Genomic DNA, 12,878 nt, shown 5'->3' on the forward strand with positions numbered 1-12,878 from the left:
GTACAGCTCATTTGTGCTGTACAGGGTGACAGTGGAGTGTGGCCAGAGGTACGGATTGTATTGACAGGCCTTTGCTCTTTAGCAAGAGCTAGGCTTTACATCTAGCCTTTAGATCTTATAGATTGGGGAGGGTAAAAACAAACTAATAGGTTCATTGAAAGCTCAGAGTCCAATAACTGGCAGCAGCTTATTTGTGTGTGCTTCAGTTTCCAGAGGATCCTGTGAAAAATTGTCTAGAAGCTCACACTCCTTTAGGGACTTAGTTGTGGCGTAAGGCATTTCCGCTTGTTTTGTCCCAGTTTTCATTTTGGTTCATTAGTACTTGGGATTAACCTGATGGTTTAGTTATAAAATCACCTAACAGGAAATAATAAGAAATAGTAAGGAAGCAATATGAAGCCCAACAGGAAAGAAAGTGTTCTATATGGGCTGCTTAAAAGAAATTACAAGTTTATGTATTGAGTGGAATTCATTGAGTCTTATACTGTGAAAACCAGACCTTGCACTGTATGCAAAACTGGAAAATTTAAGTACAAATATATTTTTAGATTTTTGAGTAAGTGATTAGTCAGGGAATGGAAATAGCAATAAAGCAAGACTTCAATTTGTTGCATGGTTGGAAGCCATGCCTTTTCTGAGTTTGTCTTTTGAGGAGATGCCATACTTGCATTGACCTTTCACAAGAGTCAGGCACTTGATGTATATACCAGTTTGGTAGATATTTCCCATTTTCTTACTACCTTGCTTGGAAATTTCTGGCCAACAGTTGGTGCAATCAATGTTTTTAAATTGGTGTTTTGTAAAACAATGATGTTCCTTATCTCTAGAACAAAGTAAAATTTACCTGCCCTTGCAAGAGCTTCAGTAACCACATCTGTTTTGCAGACAGGTTCATTTTGCATTATGCATTTTATCTATTCCAGCTTTGAAGTTTGATAGCGGATCATTAGAATTAATTCACGTAGCAGTAAAAATTGGGAGGTCATGCAAGGCTGTTGATTGTTATATATCTGTTGTATTAAACCCTTAAGATCTTTACTTCTAGGAGAGAGTTTGTGGTTATCTTCTACAATGTCATAATCAACAGTGCTTGCTTTGCTTCATCTAAACTCCTACATCCAAATCCAACCCTCATTTCAATGGTAATGCATTACAATGTAACGGAGTCAGTGCTGCAAGGAGTTCCATTGAACACTTACAGGTTTGAACCAGAGGAGAGAGGTCCCTGCAGTCTCTTTCTTATGGGTTTGAACAGCTTTAAATACCAAACTGCATCATGTTTCCACATGAAACTTTGAAGACCAGTTGTTAAGCTTTTGCTGTTGAGGGTAATGTTAAGCTAATTTTATTTTGTAATAGGTTGGAGAGAACCTATAAAGTACTTACCTTATTAGGTTTAAGGATCATGATGGTTTAGGTATCTGTGTGATTTCATCATATTAGTCGTCTTTGTTTTAAGTAATCATTTCTGTGTGCTGGTAGAGGCTAGGATACTTAGTTACCCACTAGAATTACTATTCGTAACTATTATTCGTTTATATGGGTTTCCACTTAAAAATTATTTTCAATTAGAATTAATTCTAAATGGAGTTAAGCCCAAGAAATATAGCAAGTATAGAAAAAATAGGATGCATCTAGTACTGTAAAATAGAGAATAAAGCAGTAAAGCATTTAAGCAAGGTTAAATGGTATATTTAAATGCCTCTTGTCTCAATCCATTCAATAAATACACCTTTCTGATTAGGGTATAATATTTTAGATTATTAAGATGATGAGGAGATAGTATTCTGGCTATTGCTTCTGTTCCTGTTGTCATTCTGCCTTTTGTTTGACAACTGTTCTGTTTTCCGTAGTCTTCACATGCTTGCAACGTTTCAAAACATTGCGAAATTTCCTGGATTTGAAATGAAGCAAATTATCAGAAAAGTGATTTTTGTCTTGTATTTTACCACTTAAGTTTTTGAAACTGCTTTACCATTCTGAAATGAGGGAGGGTATGATTAAGAAAGAGGGTTCAAAACAAAAAATAATAATGAAATAAATTAATTTTTAAAACTGCATTTCAAATCTTACTGAAATTAGTCTGTGTGTTCCTTAATATCAATTAAAACAAATCTATAAGGTTTTTAGAAGCTGTACTAAAGAATGAGGCAGATGTAGGAAACGAATGCAGAACTTCCTTAGCTAATCTTCTGATTCTTAGGAATTTCATGTAACATTACTTGGACTAATCTATACTCAAATTATACCACATTTTTTGTGTGCCAGCAGCATGCTTCTGAAAAACAAGTAAAAAGAAGCAACCCTCCAAACCCTATAACAGTGAAATTATTTCACTGTGATCAGACTTTGTCCTGTTTATATATTCTGTATCAGGCAGCAGCCTCCAAGGTTCTTGCTGTGCCCTCACATTTTGCCCATCTTTGCATCTTCCTCTGTCTGTGTTGCTCTTCCTGCGTGTCCTTGGCTGCTTTCTTTGAACTGGCAACTTACCATTAGAAAAGTAAGTTATGAGCTATTTTTGCTCTTTTAGCCCAGAGGCTTGCTTTGCCTTTAATCTGTCTATATATGGGTATTTTGTTGCCATGTCTAAATTGGAAGAGGTCAGGGTTAGAACATGGTTTCACAAGAGGCTGTGGTATGAATGAAAACCTCACTGACAGCTGCTGAAACGGAGGTCTCCTCCCACTGTCCAAATTTCCCTCTCCCTGTAGTTTCGTGTGTGCTTTTTTCTCCCTTTGTGCCAATATCCTTTTCAAGTGCATGTTAGAGAGACAGAAAGTCAACAAAATGGTGTCATTTTCATACATTTTAGTAAACTAACTTTGCTCACGAACCTGACAAAGATTTGTGTTGGCATAAGGGCAGAAGTTTGGGACAGTGGCTTGGAGCAATGATGCAGTGGAGTTGAAGGAAGGGTAAGCTGCGAGGAGCCATAAATGAGAGAGGAAGGAGAAACAACAAACCCTTTGGGCTAGTTTAAAGAAAGCAGCACAGTCTCATTCAGACTCAGATGTTAACTTGTAACATGTGGAACTGAACCCAGGGTTCACAGTGCCAGCCTTCTCTCTTCTGTTGGATATCACCTGCATACCAGTAGCCGCTGGTATATTAAACAGGCAGTACCTGCAGAAACAGAAATGAAGTTGATGATGTAGGAGAAGGAATAGTAATTTTATTTCCGTATGTTACTTCATTCGATTATATTGATATTATATTTTTCCTAGAGTACGTGTATTTTATATCTGCTACAAAGAGTTTTGTATTGATGAACAGCTTGACATAGAGTATCCTCTGAACAGTCTTGCTAGCCAAACTTGTAGGGGTCTTTTTCTAAGTTAGTGTAATTAAGTGTGATGGCTTTCATCTTTGCATGAAATTTGTACTTTTATTGTTTTCTGCCTACCAACTGAGCAAATATTAATTTAAACCTTCAAAGTGTAAAACACTGGGGGTTTTTTATTTTAAATACAGGCTTAGCCTATCTCCAGATATCCGTACTGGATAGATTTGTCATTTACTGAGTCTCCCCATCAGTGAATAACTGTCAGCGAACCTTTCAGGAAAGCCTTCATCTTTCCAGGAAAGGCCTTCAGGAGACTTCTTTTTTTTCCTCCCCTTTTCTAATAACCATGCTTGAAAGCTGTGGGACTCTCACTGTGCGTGCTCCTTAGCACAGTTACTACGTGTATTTTTCTGCTCATCTCGGTAGCCACAGGGAGCACGGTTACACAGTTAAGAGGGCTGCTGGGTGGTAAGAGTTGCTTTTGTACTTCTCCTGCATTGTTTGTTCACAGGGGTGATGCTTGATAATTATCTTTTGTATTTTTATCGAGCTGTGACAGACTAGTCTTCCACCAGATTTTATTTCCCTCCTACATTCTTGCAGACTTTCACATGATGCTGCAAAAAAGCAGCTGAGAAGCCAAGCAAAAAGCAGGGCTAAAAGTATAAAAGTTCTCTATTAATTAATTCAAAAATTCAAGTTATGTTACAGTTTGCAATATGCAGATCCAAACATTTTTCTCTGAAGAAGCTATTTTCACAGTAACAGTTTCTAATGGGATCTGTGGTCAAGTAGTACTTTATAAAAATGTGTTTTCTGGGAATGACCTAGTCAGTACTTGGTGTCATTACAGATGCTGATTAAGAACAATTGTTTTGGCCTAAGATGTAAACTGAGGATGTCAGATCACATCTAGCAGTTACCAGGTGCCAGTTGGAAAAGGTTTGTCACTGCTTGCTCTGCAGTAGGACAGAGATTTGTCCTGGAGCTCTCTGCTGCTTATCACAGTGTTGCTGGTGGTGGCTAGGTTGACTGTCAGGAAATACCCACTAATGTTTGCTTTAAAAACTCACTGAAAATACCCTCCAAAAAGATATTTCTGGTAATATCTGAGGAAAGCTGATGCCTGAAGGGATACATCCTCAATTAAAGCAAATTAATTAAGGAATTTGAGCAAATATGAAGGATAATCCTGTGTTCGATATTTGACAATTCTAAAAGTAGTAACACTAGAAATGTTCAAAATAATATTGACTTAGTATAGCAGTACAAATATTTGTTATATAAGCATGCGAACATAAAATACATAAATATGCAAGTGTATTTCTACAGATATATTCACAATTTTGAGCTAAGATCCACATTTTTAATTTGAAGTCCTATTTAGTGGATTTTTTAATAACCCAGAAGAAGTAAGATTTTTTTCCCCCTTCTTTTAAAAAAGACGTGAAGAAAAAAAGATCTAACAGTATCTACTGGGTTTTGTTTGGTTTGGTTTTTTTTTTTTTAAATTTAGCTCACAGGGATTTGAAAAATTAATTCAGCCTTTGTAAAGGAGACATGTCATTTAGCTTACTGCAAGCCCATGTGATATATGGTCTGTACATAAATCCGACACTATTAAATGGCCTGCCCAGGCTTACTGTCTGAATCTCTGTAAGGAGCTGCAAGGACTGGTTTCTTAGCTTGAAATAATTTTTGAATTGGTGGAACATTACTTGGTTATTATTCCCAAAGATGTCATCTTCATTCTTTTCTGCATTATTGCCGAATTAATTCCAAGTCAAAGTTGGTAAAATACATGTTGTTAAAACTTGAAAACACCTTTAGGCAAAGCAGAGTACCTTACACTTGCTTGTCGTGAACAGTATGCAGGGCTTTGAGAGTGAGGATTTTTTCACTGCAGGTGGTCTTGGTTCAGCAAGGCAGAGACAGATTTTTTTCATGCTTTTTTGCTATACTAACATCACTTTTCAGCAATGTTGGGCTTTCTCAGTATTTTAGCACAGGAATTTGTTCTTTCTACCAATTTTGTATGAAATTACTGTTAAAAGGAAACATGTTAGAGTCATGATGGCCCTTAGTTTCTGCTCTTCATCAGTGAGAATTTAAATTGTCTATGTAATACCATTGCTGGTTTTGTGTTGGCAAGTGTCGAAATTGTACTGGGCCTACTGTGCTACCCTGAGATTATCTCATGTTACCTTTTGCACACATACAACTCGTTTGGTCAACAGACTTCGACACAGTTGCAATTTCTTGGGTACATATAATGAATAATGCAATAGAAGAGTAAGAGCACTGTGCTATATTTAGTGTTCATTAATGTACACGTTCTCTCTAATCCTTTTAAAAATACATTCTTTCTTGCAGCCTATTTGTACTCTTGTCTGAGCATATTACAGTAGTTTTGATTTCAGTAATCCTTTGTGGCAAGAAATAAATTGAGCAGTAGGACATTCGTGTGGTATGAAAGCTTCTCTTTGGCTGCTTGTTCTGACTGGCTTGTCTGACATGAAGGGAGCAAGGCTTATACCAAGGCTTATGTCTTGCTGGTGCTTCCTTTAGTTAGCACTGATTTCATAAATCAGGGTCTTTTAAGCAGATTTTCCTGAAAGTGTACATTTGAAGGATGTTTCCTAGTATTTCAACAGTCTATTTGTTATGTGAAACCACAGTATCTCTTGGTCCTGGCCTTTTTTATTATACCCAGTTGTCTTTTTAATCTTTTGTAACTTGTTGCACCTGTAGTATTGCATTCATGTAGGGAAACATGATTTCCACTTACGTTATGCACCGCGTAATGCATATGGACTCACTGCATCCATGAAACCCTTTGCGTTTGGTGAAACAGCGAAGTATTTTTAAGAGGATTATGCAGGGAGATAAATGCTTTGTACGTGGTAGCTGGTATGAAAAGTGTTTCCATTCTCTCCCCATCCTGTCAGCAGAAGTGATGAGCAGTGGAGCTGACATTGTCATCACTTGCTCAGAGTTAACATTCCACTGAGGTTAACTGACTTGCAGTGCAAAAGCTTGCACATCTGAATCATCATTGAAGGCAGTCAGCAGAAATAGGGAAGACAATGTTGATTAAGCTTGATTGATACTTAGAAATTTTAGATAAAGCTCTAAGGCATAGAACTTGATGATTTTTGACTCAGGTTTTTAGGCTTATTTTATGACTTCTTGCGCAAACGTCAGAAGTAGGTGAAGCCATCTTGGTATTCTACCCACACCTACTTAATATAAGGGCTATGAGAGTCTTCAGCCTGTGTGTTTTCTAAGATAGTGCTACAGTGCTTCTGTAATGTCTAAGTGTTCATATCCTTCTTTTTGCACAGCTGTAAAGAGATGCTTATATTTGTGTATTGGTTGGATTCCAGTGTTTCTGTCCATTTTTATTATAAAATTTTACTTATAAAAGCACATTTAATCATGTGAAGCACAGAGGAAAATTTGCTAAAACTGTAATCCACTCTTAAGCCCTGCATGTGCACTGTAAATCTGGTAAGCACAGAGCCGTTTTTGCCCTGGTCAAGGGCTGTTGATGTTGCCATACACATGCCCCTGGATTATTTGCTCCTCCCAGGTGTGTTGCACTGTCATTTGCATTCTTCTTACCTTGTAAATGAGTAAGCAAGTTTACTAAGTTACAAGAAATGGGTTAAGAAAGAAAATCAGTAGAGGTCTTATAATACTGATACACAACAAGGCTGTTAAAGGAATGTGTTAGAAGTTCTTGAGCACCATCTTTCTAGACGATAAACTTGTTTTATAGACTTAATTATGTATTTCAGTGTGGCTTATTTCATCATGTTATGGGCTTCTTCAGGTTATTTCCCCTTTCTTCTCTCTGCCCAATTTACTTTTATGCAATTGGGCAGCAGGTGAAGAAATATATAAGCTTATTATTTTGTGATAAAAATACTTTATCTTCTTATGTAAATGAGTATTGCATATTGGTGAGGTCATTATTGTGCTACTAGTGCCTTTATTATATTGAACATATTATGAAAAATTCCAGAAGTGTCACGAACACATAAGCAGAAATTCCAGCTTCAACAAGCATTCCAAGGCAAGTAATGTATGAAGAGAAGAAAGTGAATTCTTTGTATGCATTTATAGAGGTAAATAGGTTTTGAGAGCAAGTTGCATTATGTGTTGTTGATTGTTTATTCTTTTTCTTTTTCCAGTTGTCCATATTTGTCCGAGAAGATTACGCCTGCTATACCTGCAATTGGTGGGATTCTTTTCTTTTTCGTGATGGGGACCCTGCTGCGTACTAGTTTCAGTGATCCTGGTGTCCTCCCCCGCGCAACACCAGATGAGGCAGCAGATCTAGAGAGACAAATAGGTAACACTGAAGGTCTGTTGTCTCTTCGCTTTCCTCCCGAGGGTGCATGTACTGTGTGAAGGCAGTGTGCAGCTCTGCTCATGGGAGGAGTTACTCCTATCTTGCCACAGTGATTGTTCTGGAACTGTAGTGTCTCATGACATTGCAGTGATTCCTGTGGAAAGATGATTGATCGGTTCTTCACCAAGAAAGTAAACAAAATCCTGGCCTTTTAGAATGATAGTTAGTACTGTAAATGCTTTTCAGCAAGTCTGGTAGAACTCTGTAGTACACAAGAGAATACTTTTTAAAGTGTTTTTGGCAAGAAAGCTGATATTGCAAAAGATCTGCAGTTGTGCATTTTAAAAACAGTGTATCCTCAGAGTTTAACTGAGATAAGTCTCTGTGCTAATATACAGTAAAAATGTTACTATTTTTTATTTGTGTAAAGCCAGCATAATTAGAGAGCTAGATTTTAATCATTCTCACTTAGCAAGAGCACAGTTAACTAAATTCTTTAAGTGGGACTTCTACAGCTACAAATATGCTGAGTAGTTAAAATGTGCCACCTGGGATAAGAAAACACCGGATGAGTTTGCAGAGCTGCTTCATAAATAGTGGGTTTGTGTGCTTAGTAAGCTACTCAACCTTACTAAATGCTACTATATGTGCTTTGATATGATAGTCAATGGAAATCCCATTTTTCTGAAGCAGTTTCAAAGAAATGTCCAGTCAAGTAATTGAAAAGACAGGTAACAGGTCTGTGCGAGCACAGGAGAAATACCTGCAGCATCCTTGATGTTTAATACTATAGTACAGTCTTAGGCTTTTTATGGTAGAAGTATTAAAATGTTTGCTATTGATCTGAATTTCAAAAGTGGAAAAATATAATGAAGCATTCATTTAGCATCTTTTCTTAACCAGTGTTATGGTTTACTTTTATTGATCTCCTTCAAGGAATTCTTTACCTAGAATGAGGTACCAGCTTTAGTGCAAAACACAGACACAGGTTTCTGTTCTAGGAATTGCTTATTTATCTTGTGTTCACAGAAACATTGATCTATGTCAGGAAATAAATTATTTCAAGTAAGCAGCTCATGACAATAATTTCATGTTGTCACCTGTCAGCATTTTGGCAAAATACAAAACTAAAAATACAAATTGGTTACTAGAAAGGAGAGTCAAAATGTTCCCATGTGCAGCTATTTCAGAACTTTGTGTTTACAAATTATAGTTCTTCTTAAATGGTATTGCATACTTGTTCACAGGTTGAGGCTACTGAGCTGATCAAAGTCATTGTCTTTCCTTCAGCAGTAGCAAAGGCAGTACTCTTCCAAGAAGGGACAGTGGAATATTGAAGCGAGGAATTGCATTGCCAGCAAATGTGGAGTTCCCAAGCGTGAGGGCTTATGGCAAGTCTAATAGAGGAACAAGCTGGTAGCTGTAAGAAATAATTCTGCCCGAAAATTGTGGTTCTGGTTTCAACAATGGAAACAGAAAGAAACATTTTTGTGCTGTTACAATATATTTTTTTAATGTGCACTTAAAAGTGCACTCCACTAGTGGAGTGGTATCTGTGCAGCAGGAAAAGCTGAATGGCTCCTGCTGTTGAATAGAAAACTAGATGCTCCAAAACTATCATTCAGGTTGGATTGCCTTGCTGTACCTTTCAGCTTGAGGCCCCTTCTAAAGACGGGGTGCAAGGTTAACAGTAATTTATTTCTGGACAAGAAGTTCTTCAGATAACTCATCTAAAAATAATGCCTTTACCAAATAGCTTCTTTTCTAAAGTGTGTGTATGTAACCTGTCCTATTTGTGGCTTTTACTTTATTCAAATCGTTCTTAGATGCTTGAGACTTACAGACTTAGTCTTACCCTGCCCTACTTGTCTCTGTGGGAAGCAGCCTCCCAGAAATTATTACAGATGCTCTGAGAAACAGTTGTGTCCCAAGACAAGGAATTATGATTTAAGAATGCTATTTTAATCAAACTTTATTTTTTTGCATTAGAAAGCATAGAATAGGATGAGCTGATTAGAGAGAATGGTTCTCAAAATAAGACCTTCTAAAGAAGCTGGCAGTACTTCATCCTTTCAGGTGACTTTCTGGAAACAGGGTGGTCAGACTGAGAGTGAAAAATGTTTCCACCTAGGCTATCAGCCTTTTTCAGGTGAAGATGGGGAACTAACAGAGCTGTGATGCTGCTGTTTCCACCCCCTGGGTACAGGAATGGAAAGCAGTTATTTCTTGAGAATTTGCTGTGTTCATAGAAAAACAAAAAGTGAAAAGAATTAAAAAAAATGAAATTGTCCAAAAAACAAAAGGAACTTTTTATTCAAAAATATTATATTAAATGTGGATCATCAAGCTATCCTCGTACAGAGGAAGGTTGGGAAGTGTAAAAAGAGGCCATTCTGACTGTATTTGATTGTCGTCAAAAAGGTACTAGTGTCAGAAGTTGTGGTAATTTCTAAAGGTCAGTATAAAAAGATGGCACAAGCATATTGGGAAAGCACGGGACAGACAAAAGGAGAATAAACTCAGTTACAATCAGCAAGGAACAGTAGAAGACAACAGGACAGGCTCTGTTAGAGGTCAGAGGAAGAAAGAAAAGCTGAAAGCATGCTGTGTAATTGGGAAATGAGAAATAGCAGAGGACAATCTGAAGGATTCAACACTTCTTTGATCTCAGAAGATAATTTGTACGCTTCTTTACAGCTGATAGAGCAGGTCAGAAGAAAGAGAGTAGTTGTAGATTAAAAGTCTGTTAATCTACTATAATATATCATTATTGGCTTATCCTAGTGTTCTCCTTTAATAGAAATCTGTCAATTCTATCACTACAAACTATTCCCTGTCTGGGAAGACATGGAGTACACTGCTAAATGTCCAAATTATAAGAATTGGGACTATCATGGGTTGGCATTTATGGCTATTTAAGTCTCAAAACAAGCAATAAAGAATTTCAAGAGCCAATCAAGTGTAACCAAACTGATGTCCTTCATTGAAAGAGTAACTGTCATGATGGGAAAGAAGAGGATGTGCTTAATTTCTCACTCTAATTAAGGTCTTGATAGTGTCCTGCATAGGATTCTTTCTATGTAAGTTTTGGAAATAAGTTCTAGATGAAATCGCCACAAAGTCAATAAGCACCTTTTCAAAAAGACACTCTAGTGGCAAATGGTAAGTGCTCAAGTAGGACCTTTCAGAGACTGATTGTGGGCTCATGAGGAATATGCTTAACTCTGAAGTTGATGCTGAGGTGGAGAAATTTGCAATCACTGGGTTTGATGGTTTGGGGTTTTTTAATATATCTTAAATAGTCTGAACAACTTTAGGGAAAAACCACAAAGTATATGAATACAAGTGGAAATCAAATACTAGTGGAGAGGGGTCTAAGTAGTGAATGGTGCAGGAAGAGGAGACTTGAATATTATTTCCAAACAGATTAAGTTAGCATTGTGATTTGACAAAAAGGGGAAATACTTTTTGGGACATGTTAGAAGAAGAGTCGCTGCATGAACCAGAAGAAGTGACGTTCTGTGATACCCAGTGGTGACGAGGGCTCAGTTCACTGTCTGGTTTTCCACAACGTGTGTAGGAACTTAAGAGGAAGGCAGCTAAACAGAGAAGTCTAGAAAACAGGACCTGTAAGAATATTTCATACATACATGCATTTGGCCTTAGACAGAGGAGGAGCAAAAGTCTTAAAATACTCTCGTTCGTTGGGGTTTTCATATAGTGTAATAGAACAGAGGCAACTAGATGCATGAGGCTTATATAATGAAAAATCACTGAAGGTAACTTTATTTGCTATAAAAGTGCTATAATTTCACTGAAATGCAGCAGAATTTTTTCTTTCTTTAAATGCTTTCTTTCTTTAAACTTATTGATGTAGTATTTTTACTTAAATTATAACTTTCATTAAAAATGAAAAGTCATTATTTCCAGGGGTACCCCAGCTGTAATTGCGTTCTTTTCATGGTGCATATAAGCATGGCTTCTGCTATGACACAAAATATTATATTGAGAGAGGCTGTTTTTTCTATGGAAACGTAAATACTAGGAGCAGCCTTGTTTTGTGTAGCCTTTTTGCAGTTATGATATGTGTTTCTTGTAGTTAGGTTAGTGTTAAGTCACTTCAAGTGGGAAAAAGTAAACTTTTGAAGATGAAGGCTTAGAAGGATAACCCAATCCAGGAGAGCGGGTTTTATAGACAGGAAAGCATTTGTCCAGTTGACATATACAAGTTTAACAGTCCTTCCGCAGTATCGATTTTGTTTGCATCACATATGTGATGCAGATAAATTAAAAGATGGTCATGGTGATTTATCCTTCCAGCCTTAAAATACTTGGATTTTTCTTCAGGCTAACTGTCTTAAGTTATGTGTATCTTCCTTATTTAATCAGTACAACCAGCTTAGGCTAGTTCACAGCACAGTTTCTGCTTGCTTGCTTTCGTGTTTTCAAAGCGCTGATCTCAATATATGAGCTACACCAGCACACCATCTCTGCAAATTGTTTGTCTTGGCTGTCTAATTTATGCTGATGCTTAAGGCCACATTTGACACTCCTTCACAATTCCTTGTCTTTCATTTGTTTTGAAATGCACAATTTGATTTCATTATAGCCTTATAAAATTAAATCTGTGCCAAAGCACAGGCATTTCTTAGAACTGGCAATGGCCTGAACAAATCCGTACCGTTTATGGTTATCACATGTTTTGCAGTCTTTCCAAAGGTGGGATACCAGCTTCCTAGGCTTATAGTTGTACCTGATACTGCACTCTTTAAACAACATTCTTAAAACAAATAAAATGAAATTCGTGTGTCAGGTAAGTCTTAGCTCTTCCTGTCTATGCTTTCCCACACTAAAGATTACATTTCTTTCTGGGAACGAGCATACCTTTCACATGAAGTTTTGGCCTTCAAGAAGATCATGCAACTCTACCTTTAAGAAAATAATACATGATTTCAGAAAAATCTAAGGCAGCAAGTCTTTAAAGTCAGGAGCAATATGTAGTTGATATCTCTTGTTGGCTATCAGATGAAGAACTATGTGAAGAATGCTGTTAGCTGCTGGCTTCAGTCTAAGCCAGGTTCCCAGTACTGTTTGTCCCTGAGATTACTGTCCTGAAACGAGCATTTTATTAAAGTTCTCTTCCCTCCAAGAAATAAACTACTCTTTCGTCTTCTAGCCCAGTTTTGTTAAGCATGTAGCTTAAATTTAAGTGGTTAAACACAGAGGAAGACATTT

General features: G+C 37.1%; 1 protein-coding gene across 6 annotated transcripts in view; it reads left to right on the forward strand.

The window, feature by feature from the left end:
* Positions 1 to 12,878, forward strand: part of ZDHHC14 (zinc finger DHHC-type palmitoyltransferase 14) — a 96,425-nt gene that overhangs the window by 46,779 nt on the left and 36,768 nt on the right. For 4 of the 6 annotated variants that reach the window (XM_032101934.1, XM_032101933.1, XM_032101936.1 and 1 more), the window contains one exon: positions 7,483 to 7,655. In XM_032101934.1, coding sequence (XP_031957825.1) covers positions 7,483 to 7,655 — 173 coding nt within the window. The remainder of the gene's footprint in view (positions 1 to 7,482; positions 7,656 to 12,878) is intronic. The other 2 variants (XM_032101935.1, XM_032101937.1) reach the window with 1 other exon arrangement.

Source organism: Corvus moneduloides, chromosome 3 (genome assembly GCF_009650955.1).
Source record: "Corvus moneduloides isolate bCorMon1 chromosome 3, bCorMon1.pri, whole genome shotgun sequence".
NCBI lineage: Eukaryota > Metazoa > Chordata > Aves > Passeriformes > Corvidae > Corvus > Corvus moneduloides.